This window comes from Rhincodon typus, chromosome 22 (assembly GCF_021869965.1).
Source record: "Rhincodon typus isolate 14 chromosome 22, sRhiTyp1.1, whole genome shotgun sequence".
In the NCBI taxonomy this organism is placed as follows: Eukaryota; Metazoa; Chordata; class Chondrichthyes; order Orectolobiformes; family Rhincodontidae; genus Rhincodon; species Rhincodon typus.
In genome coordinates, this window is record NC_063353.1 from 18,622,690 (window position 1) to 18,636,387 (window position 13,698).

The following is a 13,698-nucleotide window of genomic DNA, read 5'->3' on the forward strand; positions in this document are numbered from 1 at the left end:
CAGGTGTGTTTTACTTTCTTTCTGTTTCAAGAAGTTGTTAATTTTATAGCCATTACTGTATTATAAATTAGACTAAAATGCAACATGTTAGGAAATTGGCTAATTACAGTATTAACTGTTTCAGGAAAGTAAGTTATTGAACCTTGAAATGTTAAAACTGCAGCTACTGTAATAAGAACACCTTCAGCATCTAGAAATGTATGTGGAATCTTTTTCAGAACTTGAGAACATGAATCACAGAGTCATACAGCACAGAAGAGGCCTTTGGGTCCATCAATTCTGCCCTGACCTATCTACACTAATCCCACTTTTCGGCACATGGCCCCTAGTGTTGGGTGATGTGGCATTTCAAGTGCTCATTCACATACCTTTTTTAAAGGTTGAGGTTTCCTGCCTCTGCTACTTTCCCAGGTCGTGCATTCCAGATTTCCATCCCCCTCTGGGTGAACATTTCCTCAAATTCCCTATAAACCTTCTGCCCTTCACCCTAAAATTATGTACCTCAGTATTAACTCTTCATCTAAAGAGAAGAACAGCTACCTATCTACTTTGTCCATGCCCCTCATAATCTTCTGCACCTCAATCAGGTCCTTTCCTCAGCCTTTTCTGCTGTAAAGAATACAACCTGCGTCAAATCAAACTCTCATCGTAGCTAAAATCCCAGGCACTTCCGGATGAATCTCCTCTGCATCCCCTTCAGTGCAATCACATGCTTCCTATAGTGTGGTGATCAGAACTGTACACAATGCTCCAACATAACCTCCTTCCTCCTATCAGCTATGCCACAAGGCAAGTATCCTGTATGCTGCCTTAACCATCCTATTAACGTGTCCTGCTGCCTTCATGGATCTGTGGATCAGCACCCCAAGATCCCCCAGTTCCTCTGAGCGTCCTAGTGTACTTCTATTCATTGAGTACTCCCTTGTCTAGATTCTTCTTCCAAAGTACAAGCTTCACACTTTTCAGGGTTAAATTACATTGGTCACTCCCCATGTGACCAACCTGTCCACACCTTCCTCACTAATAACCACCCAGCCAATCTTCATGTCATTCCTCAGACTTCAATATCATGTACACACCACCCCCCGCATATTCTTATCTATATCATTTGTGTCATGAATAATAAGAGACCCAGCAGTGATCCCTTTGATACGCCTCTGGATACTGGTCTCCAATCACACAAACAACTTCTACCACCACCCTTTGTCTCCTATCACTAAGCCAATTTTGGATCCATCTTACCAAGTTAATCTGAATCCTATGTACTTTTGCCTTCTTTATTAGCATCCCATGTCGGACCTTGTCTAAAGCTTTCCTGAAATCCATATAAGCTACATCAGCTGCGCTGCACTGACTGAAATCCACATAAACTACTCAACTGCAGTATCTCTCTTGTTTCAAATGGTGACCTTATAGGCCAGATTTCATCCTGGAGTTGGGAAAACACGTAGCTGGGTTTGCTTCAAACCCTTCACACGGCATGTTGGCCCAGTGGTTACCACTGCTGCCTCTCAGCACCAGGGACCCAGGTTCGATACCAGCCTCGGGCGACTGTCTGTGTGGAGTTTGCACATTCTCCCTGCGTCTGCGTGGGTTTGCTCCCGTTTCCTCCCCCAGTCCAAAGATGTGCAGGGTAGGTGGATCGGCTATGCTAAATTGCCCATAGTGCCCAGGGATGTTTAGGTTTAGGTGGGTTAGACATGTGGAATGGGTCTGGGTGGGATGCTGTTCAGAGGGGCAGTGTGGACTTGCTGGGCCGAATGGCCTGTTTCCACGCTGTAGGGATTCTATTCTATGATCAAAGGCTTCAGAATTGGAGAAGGTAGCACAGAACCCACATCTTGTAGGCAGTTTAGATGCAGACAATAAATTCTCATTTCACCAGCAAGTCCAATATCCTGGGAGTGAATAAAGTGCCGTAAAGCTTGTTATGCAAGTTCGAAAGCATATGGTTCAGAAGCTATTCATCGATAATGGTGACACAAAGTGAATACTAGATAAGAGCAGCTTCTGATGTGCGTCAACAGTTCTTGGAAAACTGAACTTGCCATCAAAAAGGAATTTGCTGTGTTTTTATTTCTGGCAAAACAATAGTTTTACTGTATATGCAAACCAATTATTTAGAACACTCTTGTTACAATAATAAACAATGTAACTTTTCCACAAGTTGGTTTTACTTGCTAATAATGCACTGCATTTTTGTTGTTTGTAAACACAATCCTGTATGTTTCAGACTGCATCTGCTATTGTATCAGAAAACATTTGTGGGCATAAACTTGAAATAATTTGTGATCCAAAGCTTCGAGAAAGAGTAAGTACTAAACATAAATACATATAAAACATTACAGTCTGTCATTAACAAAAAGTTTAACTATATTGACAAGTGATTTCAAAAACATGAGATTATTTCAATTTCACAATATATGCAATCTATTGAGTTATGTCCTGCTTAAGCTCAGTGTATTTATGTAGCTGGAAGATAAAGCCACAACAAAGTGAAATAATCCTGGGACACTCAAAAAAAAAAAGAAAAAAAAAACAGGCTTCACAGGAGGACACAGTCCAGCTACTGAAATCTCATAACCTTGCTTTTTCTGTTTACTATTGCAATTCCCTTCCCTGTAACTTGATATTATTCCTGTTCGTTTTACAAACTCTGTTTTAATGAACTCAGTCAAGGCACCTAACTTGACGTGATGGGGCCTGTAGACTCCGAGAACATAGCCAATACTTTACAAGAATAATTCAGCAAAGTTTAACTTAAGTTGTTCAGGTGACAATTGAAGTTCAGATAGACAGACATTTGTATCTAAAGTTTTAAAAAAAAAAGTGGAAGGTATGTGAACTTAATGAGTGAGATTGACCTAATTAAGACAACAGATTTAAAAAGACATGGATTCCTATCACAGAATAACAGCTATTGGCAAGCAGAATTGCTGAGATCAGAATACTGAATTTAAACAGCCACTTGCTGCAGTGGGAAAGGTGATGCATTTTTGAGCAATTACACCAGTTGGTCTGGAAAGCTACTTCTCTTTGATCCTATCTTATAATCTTTAAATTATCCAATTGGGAGATGGCTATTTTGAAATTTAGCAAAATTTGGCCGAAGTTGATAAATCTGGTCTAGTGGCTTTACTTCTTTACCACTGCACTGCTCCTCCTCCCCCCTCCAAAAAAAAGAAAATTTTAAATTTTCATTTGAACGGAATGAGTGAAAGTAACTTTGTTCTACATTTCTTATCAGTTGATGAAATATGAGTCAGGCTATAATAATTCTACAGGCTAGTTTTTGAGCTACAATTCTTTGTTATAAACTAAGTCTACCTCTGAAATGGCCTGCCTCTACTCTTGCTTCAGTGTATCTGCTTCTGGAATTCTCATCCATGCTTTTTATTGCCATTAAACTCAATTACTTTAATGGTTTCTGGATTGTTCCTCTCATCCTCTGCCCTCTTAAACTGTAGCTCAATTGAAGCTCTGCAGTTTTATTTCATAACACATACCACCCCAATCACTTATTACTTCCTCTCACGTGAGCAACACATCAAGTTTAGAATTCTCATCTTTGTATTAAAATCCCTCCACAAACCTTCCCCTCACTATCTCCGTAACTTCCTCTACCATACAATCAGCCAAAAACACTGCATTAATTTAATTCTGGCGTGATGCATTCATAATTTTCATTACATCATTCTTGGTTGTCTTGTCTTTGGTCATCGTGTCTTTAGTTATTTAAACCCTAAGCTCCGGAATTCTCCCTCTAAACGTTTCCAAATTCATATTATCTTTTTTGAAATTCTTTTGAAACCTATTTCTTTAACCAGGTTTTTGGTTATTTGGCCTGATCCTGTTACATGGTTCATTGTCAAAATGTGTTTATTACAATACTCTGAAGTGTCATGGGATGTTTTTCAACATTAAAGTATATAAATGCAATTGGTTGCTCTTCACTCTTGATGGGATGAAGTAGGGCAGTTCAGATACAAGATCCTGAATGGTACTTTCTGTTCAGGTGATATCTTATGAAATCATCACATTAATTTTTAACATTAAGTAATTAAAATATTTGAACATTTCAGGCTTCTGCGTGTTACTTTTCTAATATAGATTTATCTACATCAATATTCCTGAGCTGCGAAATGTAATTTTCAGTTTTTGGTAAATATAATTTCTCTGTTTGATTCCTTTTATACTGAATTTATACGTGCCAATATTAATTAATCTAACAAAAAGCATTCTCCTTTCACTACAAGTAAAAGCAAGCAAAACCTGAAACTAATTTGAAATTGGAAGAAATCTTTTACTTTGTACCTACATTGTTATATTGCAGTGCTATTGAAAGGCAGTTTTCAAATGATTCATAATGTTATGCAGTCTGCTGCGTTATACTAAATTATACAAAAACTTTAGCGATTTTTGGAATTGATTTCTATGCTGAGCAAATTACGAGAAAATCAACATGTAGTGGCCATTTAAGTTTATACTTAACCAGGCAAAAATCTACACAAGAGATAGTAGGAACTGCAGATGCTGGAAAATCTGAGATAACAAGGTGTAGAGCTGGATGAACCCAGCAGGCCGAGCAGGAAGGCTGACGTTTCGGGCCTAGACCCTCCATCAGAAATGGAGGGTCTAGGCCCGAAACGTTGGCCTTCCTGCTCCTATGATGCTGCTTGGCCTGCTGTGTTCATCCAGCTCTACACCTTGTTATATCGAAAATCTACACAAACTTTGTTTCTGACAGTGTGTTGTATATTGCACTTTGTAAGTTTATTTTAAATAAAATGCAAATAGCATTCCTAACATCTGTGCTGCAGGTAAGTAACTTTCCTAGAAACCCTGATGAAGTATCTATTGAATATATATAAATTCAGTTTTTGATCCATGAGTATTCTTTACTGGATTTTTGAGATTGGCACAACTGCCTCTGTAGCATAGACAATATGCCAAAGGATAGTCATTCTAACACTTGACTTTATAAATACTGAATAAATGATTCGTTAACTGTAGTAAAATGGTATTACTGTAAAGGTTTTTGATCATACAGACAACAGCTTGTGTCGAATTACAATGAGTTTATGCAGATTTTCTGTGGAAAGCCTGGGTTTTTCTATGAGCACTCGAACTTACAGCTTATGGTAATGTACTCTTGTTTATTGAATGCCATTTAATCTCCATGGTATTGCACAAAAGGTAAACTGGGTATAATGTTTGAGTAAAGTGAAAGCAATGCTAGGGTATGGGAGATCATTGAGACAAGACCTTTCGACATAATTCAGTCTCCATTTTGAAGTAATAGATTCTGTCCTTTTTTTAAGTATTATGTGCAAAGCTTGATACAGTTTGGGAAGCAATTAAGTAAAGTTAGTTCCGGTGTAGGTATATTATTTTCAGTACAGACTGAAGACTGAGGAGGTGCAAAGCTGAAGCACTAGAGGACCAGTAGAATCACGGCATATTAAGACCACAGAAGGTGGCTGTTTATATCTGCGCTGGCTCTCCGCAAGAGCAACTTGGTGAGTCTCATTGTCCCACCGGTCGCCATCAAAGTTTTTGAAGACTATAATTGAATCTGCTTCTACCAGACTCGGGCAGTGATTTCTACATCCTTAATACTAGATTTTTTAAAAGGTGTTTGATAAGGTAGCTTGATGTGTGGTACAGAATAAAATAAGAGCGCATGCTGTTGAGGCATAGTACACAAGATGTATAGAGGATTGGCACTAGTTGAGAGTTGGGATAAAGGAGCTATTTTGAGGATGGCAAGCTGTAACTAGCGGAAAGACACAAAAATAATGAAAGGCATGCGATGAGGATGACATATATACTGGTTGTGAGTGGGCAAAAAATTTGGCAGATTTCATTTTTGAGTTAATCGATCTAGTATTCATTTATGGTTAGTATAATTCAGCTTAAATAAAAATTAATAGCCTACCAATATATTTACCTGATGTGACTCTTCGTGCTGTGATGTCACTATGCAAGCCTGCCTCTTGCTGCTCCTGTTTCTGCAATTGTCATTAGTTCCTACTCTGGATTTAAAGGGAGTGCTCTCCTGCAGCGCTTTGCTGTTCAGTTGGGAAGATGTGATTTTAGGATGTTAGTGTACATAGGTAGTTCACATTACTGTGGACAAAGGAATTAATAATGGGAAAGGCCGAATTGAAAAAAATTACGAGGCTATGTACTTCTAAAAAGTGAACTTGTAAAAAGAAGTCATTAATTTAGATGTCCTATTTCTTCAAAAGCAAAAGTGCAATATTCAATTGTTAATAAGATAAGTGCATTATAAATTTTTCAATTTTACATTACAGCACATATTTACAACTTTAATCCTATTTTTGTTCCTAGAAATATGGAATTGTTGAAGGAAAACCATTAAGCGAATTAAGAGCATTGGCAAAAGCTGCAGGGCAGAGGTGCCCTGCTTTTACTCCTCCAGGAGCAGAGACTGTGGACGAAGTAAGTCATTGATTGATTGAACAGATGTGGTGGATCCCTAATTTAGAACAGACCTATTAAACCCCACAGATTTGGATTAGAATTTTGATCAAATTCATGTAGGCTATGCACCTAAAATTGATTCGGAATTATTTAAAGTTTAATTTGCCCATTAGTCATCGAATTAGTTGAGAAGTGAGAATTAATTAATGGATCTGCAAGATGTGTTTGTATTGCTAAGAAGTGCAATATTGGACTTGATCACTTTATATATCTCTCTGTTCCACTTTCTGTTAGGCATTGTATTTGTTAAGCTTTGTCTGAGACCTATTATATTCAGCCTTTGCTTAGTATTACTCTTGCCACTGGATCAAAGGTTTTGGGTTCAAGTTCTACTTTATGCTTGAGTATATAATTTAGGTTGATTGCTCAGTGTTGGACTGTTAAAGGTGGCATCTTTTAATTGAAACTTTAATCTGAGAGCTATCTACCTGCTTGTGTAAATGTAAAAAAGTCCTATGGCAGTTAATAAGAGGAGCAATGACTTCTCAATTTCCTGGCTGATATTCATTCCCTCACCTTGCATCACAGAAATAGATTTTCTGGTTATACCCCATTGCTGTTCATGGGATATTGCAGTGTGCAAACTGTTTTGTTTCTGTATGTTTTGCAGCAGTGATTACACTTCATCATTGCAGAGCATTTCTGAGATATCCTGTGATCACCAACATTACCGTACAATTTTATTTCTATTTGTATGTATGCCTCAGGCTGGATTTCAGTTTCATAAGAAATATGAGAGATTTTGGCTTCATGTAAGATTGCAAATGAATGAAAACTCCAGTAAGAACCTTTACTAGTTTTACTTTTGATGATTTTCATATGACATCAAACCCATCACCTTATGCTGTGCTTGTGAGAAAATTAAAAGCTATTGGATTGCATGGTCATTCTTCTGTAGCAAAAGGATTTTTTTTAAACACATTTTGCAAAAGTGGTTTAAAGCAAGATTATAGGTGATGTCAGAATACTCCAACCCTGGTCAGTGTGGATTGTATGAATGAGCAATGAGTGCCAACTGGATGGACATACGCTTTTTATTCTGATTTTGATCCTGGTGAGAAGGAAGGTTTAAATGGTTGTTTGAGTTTCAATTTGCCACCCTTTAAAACTGCTACCTCAAATCAGAGGGTTCTCTATTCCTATTTTAACATTTGCATGTTAAGTTTTTGCTGACCTCAATAATTGGAAGTCAGTATTACGTTACATAAGATTCCCTACCTTAAATATGCTAACGTTCAGTTGTTCAAACTGATATGAAGAAAAAATTCTGCCAATCAGTAACCCGAGCTACTGAATTGAATATACATTCGCAGATGTGCGTAGTTCAAATTTTAAGTTAATAGCAGTCTATGAATATAATTATGCCTAAACTAAATAACCAGAAAATTGAAAGATATTATATAGAGTCATAGAGATGTGTAGCATGGAACAGACCCTTCAGTTCAACTCATCCATGCCAACCAGATATCCTAAATTAATCTAGTCTCATTTGCCACCATTTGGCTCATATCCCTCTAAACCCTTCCTATTCATTATACCCATCCAAATGCCCATTCAGTGTTGTAATTTTACTAGCCTCCTCTACTTCCTCTGGCAGTTCATTCCAAACATGCACCACTCTCACTGTGAAGAAGTTGCCCCTTAGGTCCCTTTTAAATCTTTCCCCTCTCAACTTAAACCTATGCCCTGTAGGTTTGTACTCCCCCACCCCAAGGAAAAGACCTTGGTATTCACCCTATTCATACCCCTCATGATTTGATAAAAATCTATAAGGTCACCCCTCAGCCTCCGACACTCCAGGGAAAATAGCCCCAGCCTAGTCAGCCTCCCCCTGTAGTTCAAACCCTCTAAACCTGGCAAAATCCTTGCAAATCTTTTCTGAACTCGTACAAGTTTCATAACATCTTTCCTATAGCAGCAGAACTGAATGCAGTATTCCAAAAGTGGCCTAACCAATGACCTGTACAGCAGCAACATGACCTCCCACCTCTTATGCTCAATGCACTGACCAATAAAGGCAAGCATGCCACACACCACCTCCACTACCCTGTCTACCTGCAATGCCATTTTCAACAAACTATGCACGTGCACTCCAAGGTATCTTTGTTTGGCAACACTTCCCAGGAGATTACCATTAAGTTTATAAGTCCTGTTCTGATTTGCCCTACCAAAATGCAGCACCTCACCCTTATCTAAACTGCCACTCCTTGGCCCATTGGCCCATCTGATCAAGGTCCCGCTGTACTCTGAAGTAAACTTCTTCACTGTCCACTATACCACCAATTTTGGTGTCATCTGCAAACTTACTACCTATACCTCCTATGTTCCTATCCAAATCATTTATATAAATGATGAAGAGCAGTGGATCCAGCACTGATCCTTATGGCACACTGCAAGTCACAGGCCTCCAATCTGAAAAGCATTCCTGTACCACTGCCCTCTGTCTCCTGCCTTCAAACCAGTTATATATCCAAATGGCTAGTTCTCCCTGTATTCCATGCGATCTCACTTTGTTAACATGCAGAACCTTGTGGAACACCTTACTGAATGTCCATATAAACAACAGCCACTGCTTTGCCTTCATCAATCCTCTTCATTACTTCTTCAAAAAACTCAATCAAGTTAGTGAGACACTGTTTCCCATGCACAAAGCTATGCTGACTATCCCTAATCAGTCCTTGCTTTTCCAAATACATGTAAAACATGTCCCTCAGACTCCCCTCCAACAATTTGCCCACCACTGGTATCAGGCTCACCGGTCTGTAGTTCCCTGGCTGTTCCTTACCACCAAAATATGTTTTGATTATTGCTTTGCTACAATTGCTAAGAGACGTAGTCTCAATTTTGGGTCTATCAAAGCAATAATGGTGAGTTAGTTTTGGTGATGGTCAAATAGTAGAAAATGTTTCTGCTATGTATTTGAATGATGTGCTGTTTGTTTTGCAGGTTCAGGCTCGAGCAAAGGAGTTTTTCAATTATTTATGTAACCACCTTATGCAACGTGCAGAGAAAGGCAACACTGTACCAGATCGTATTGATACCGTGGCTGAATATTCTGGAGACTTGCACAGTTCACTCAAACATCTCAACAGTGTGGATTCCAGCAGTTGTGACATAAATAATAGCATTTCGCACAAGGCTGAAGATCTGATAGCCACGGTACTCATCGTCAGTCATGGTGGATTTATGCTACAGTGGGTTAGCTATTTTGTCAAGGATCTGAAATGTCCTTTACCAGTATCTTTTGACCAGTCCAAGGCCTTTTCTGTCTGTCCAAATGCAGGAATAAGCAGTTTTGTTGTCACTTTTGATCAGATTGCCGACTCTTCTCCTCAGATAGTTTGTGATTATCTGTACGATTGTAGCCACCTTGAAGACATTGGTGTTTGACAGGATGTATTTTTAGTCTGAGCCCTCAGTGATAATTTATTTTTTTTCAGGCACTTTAGTTGTAAAATTATTTGCCAATATACAGATTCGGTTTGGATTAAATCCATATTAACTTGTTTAGGACAAATGCACAATAGAGCAGATGCTGGAAATCTGAATATGCTGGCCACACTCAACAAGTCAGGCAGCACCTGTGGAGAGTGAACAAAAATCTTTCAGATTTGAATTTTTTTTTATCCTCAGACCTTGAATTTAAAACTAAAAATATATAGCAGATTCTAAGCAAGTACAATGGCAGAAAGTGGGATGTAGGAAAGAATAAAAGGTATGAGTTCTGAGAGGGAGGATGGTGGGAAAGATTAAATGCCTTAAGGCATGATTGTGCAAGATAAAAGGAAATGGTACAGGCCAAGTAAAGAAACAAGAATCTAGAGGTAACGTAATTGTGAGTAGCAGAATTGTCATTAGCTGCAATTTGAAAATAAGGTTGCGTTTCCTGCTTTTCCAGTGCTGACAAAAGGTCATCTGGATAAATCTTAACTTTTCCTGTCTGCACAGATGCTTCCTGACCTGCTTAATATTCCCAGCATTTCTCTCATTTTAGCCTTTTTTAAATTTTTACTCTGGTATATTAAAATAGTGCAACAAAACTTTAATTTATTTTCTAAAATAAATTATTGATATTTTCTTTCATATTGCATCAATTAAAAATATTCTCCACCTGCTTTAATGGCTAAAAATATTGTATCACGCATTGTCATTTAATTTCCTGACTGAGGGAATGTATTCTTAATTGTTTGTTTGAAGACTACAGCTACTGGTTAACTCTGTGATAAATTCGGCACAGTGGAAGAGTCCTGTACAAAAATGCTGTAGTTATTGTGTGCAATGTTTAAAAACTAGTAGTACATAATAAGACTTGTATGCCAGTGACATTACTAAGCATATAATTGAAAGATTTTAAGCACCTTGAGAGGGGCTGTCACCACTGATGGAAAACTTGAACATATAGCTGCATCAAGCTGTTTACCTTGTGCTATGTTAATATAAAATGAATACATTTGTTACAAATGAATATTTGATTAAACTGAGATTGATCAATAAAACTTCAGATATTTATGTATGTTACAATGGAGAGAAGAATAAAATACAGTGTGTCATATTATGGTTTGATTTTCTTTTACCTTATGTCCTGTATCTAAGCTGAGACCTTGCAGGGAAGTGGAACTAATTCTGTCCATGTGGGTTTAAATTAATTTGACAGAGATGAATACCAGCATGGAATATTAACAAGAAGAAACCTAGGTTCTCAGAGGCCTAGGAGAGACAAGTTGGACTGTTATACAGTGTAGTTCAGAAGTGGTAGAGATGGAACAGATCAAATGCTAAGGAGTCTGAGAAAAGTTTGGAACATGTGTTTATATTTGTAGTGATAAATTGGGTTTCTGAGCTGTAAGGTCCACGTGGTTAATTGAGACATGATATAGGGACACTAGCAGAAGACCTGACTTCAAAAATGGAGAAGATTGGGTGCTTGTGAGTTGTACTTGAACGATATGGATGTCCAAGAATTTCATCACAGTCCTGCAATTGTTTTATGACTGAATAATTACAACAGCCTTAAGTGGTAGATCTGAGGCACCTTCAACATTTGGACTGGAATCAAGCAAGGTTGTGTGATAGCTCCAATACTATTTACAATTCACCTGACATTGGTTATTCACCTCATCACACATCAAGAGCCTCTTGGGTCAGTACAAAATACTGCCTCGATAGAAAGCTCTGTCACCTCTATTCCAAAACTAAACTGACCACTATAATCATTAACTGACAGTTTGCAGATGGCTGCATTGTTGTTGACAGCACTGCTTCATGTTTGCAAACCACTTTGAATTTCTTCAGTTCTGAATAAAATAAAAATGGCTTGGACTTGAATGTTACTAAAACAAAAGTCATATATCAACCTGATAACCAAATATTCCATGTTCTATATATGTTGAAGGGAAGACTCTGGAATACAGTGAATACTTCATAACTTTCAAAACACTACTATCTATGAGGAGATCTAAAGATCAGATAGGCTATACCAGATCAGCCTTCTTTGAACTACAACAGTTTGTGTTTAACAATAAAGACTTTCTCAAGTCAAATTTGTTAGGTGCATCCTGAATGGATTCTTGAAACAAAATGTAGATGGTCCAATTAGGGAAGTGGCCATTTTAGACCTTGTGGGGAATGAGCCTGGCCAGATGATCAAAGTTTCAATGGGGGAGCATTTTGGGAAGTGATCAGAATTCTTTTAAGTTTTAAGATATTTATGGAAAAGGATAAGACTGGTACTTGGGTGATAGTGCTAAATTGGGAGATGGCTAATTACAACAGTTATTAGGTATGCACAAGAAAAATTGACGTGGGGCAGCTGTTTGAAGGTAAATCCTCACGTGACATGTGGGAGACTTCTAAAAGCCAGTTGACTAGAGTTCAGGACCAGTGTTCCTGTGAAGATGAAAGATAGGGATGGCAAGATTCAGGAACCTTTGATGATGAGAGGTATAAGTTCAGTTAAAAAGAAAAAGGAAGCCTTTATAAGGTTTTGGAAACAGAAATCAAACAGGACCCTTGAGTATGAAGGAAGCAAAACATAACTTAAAAAATAAATTAGGGGGCCTAGAAGATGCCATGAAATATCGTTGGTAACCAGGATTAAGGAGGATCCCAAGGCATTTTATGTGTAATTTAGCAGCAAGTGGGTAACTATGAAAAGGGTAAGTCCACTCAAAGACAAATGAAGAAATTTTGTGTGAAACCAGAGGAAGTGGGTGCCATCCTTAATGAGTACTTTACATAGTATTCATCAAGAAGAAAGACATGGATGATAGTAAGTTTAGTGAGAAGTTTGTTGATACTCTAAGGCATGTTAACACTAAGAAGGAGGCAGTGTTGGATGGCTTGAAATCATTAAGGTAGATAAGTCCTCAGGGCCTGATGGGATCTATTCCATGATACTGAAGGATGCATGGGAAGTGATTGGGTCCTTAACAGAGATCCTTGTTTCCTTTTTAACTAGTGGCAAGGTCCCTTTGTTCAAGAAGTGCAGCAGGAAATTTTATGCCGGGGAGCTTTACATCAGTGATAAGGAAATTATTGGAAAAGATTCTTAGGGACTGGATTTACTTGCATTTGGAGAAGAGTGGATTTTTTAAGCATAACCAGCATGGCTTTATACAGGGGAAGTCTTGTCTCACAATCTTGATTGAGTTTTTTTGAAAAAGTGACAAAGATGATTGATGAGAGTAAAGCAGTGGATGTTGTCTACTTGTTAGACTTTACTAAAGCATTAAACATAGTAGGCTGGTCCAGAAGATCAAATTGCATAGAATCCATGGTAAGTTGGCAAGTTGGATACAAATTTGGCTTGGCTATAGAAGACAGAGGGTAGTTGTGGAGGGTGCTTTTCCGACTAGAAATCTGTGACCAGTGGTGTTCTGCATTGGGACCTCTGTTGTTTGTAAAATATAAATGATTTGGACCCCACCAGCATCCATATCAGATGCCATTTCCACCACCTCCAGTGAGAGGTCACCACCAGGTACATATTCCACTCCCCTCCCTTGTCCACCTTCCCCAGGGACCGTTCCCTCCGGGACACCCTGGTCCACACTTCCGTCACCCCCAACACCCCTCCAAAGCCCTATGGCACCTTCCCCTGTCAGCGGCGAAGATGCAACATTTACCTCCTCTCTCCCCAGTATACAAGGGCCCAAACATACCTTCCAGGTGAAGCAACACTTCACCTGCACT

General features: G+C 38.4%; 1 protein-coding gene across 1 annotated transcript; it reads left to right on the top strand.

Annotated features, from left to right (window-relative positions):
* The first annotated feature begins 2,216 nt into the window (after nucleotides 1–2,216).
* Nucleotides 2,217–11,059, top strand: tigara (TP53 induced glycolysis regulatory phosphatase a). Its single transcript, XM_048610500.1, has 3 exons — nucleotides 2,217–2,311; nucleotides 6,355–6,465; nucleotides 9,454–11,059. Exons 1-3 carry the CDS (start codon nucleotides 2,225–2,227, stop codon nucleotides 9,895–9,897), a joined length of 642 nt encoding a protein of 213 aa, XP_048466457.1. The 5' UTR covers nucleotides 2,217–2,224; the 3' UTR covers nucleotides 9,898–11,059.
* Nucleotides 11,060–13,698: the final 2,639 nt, after the last annotated feature.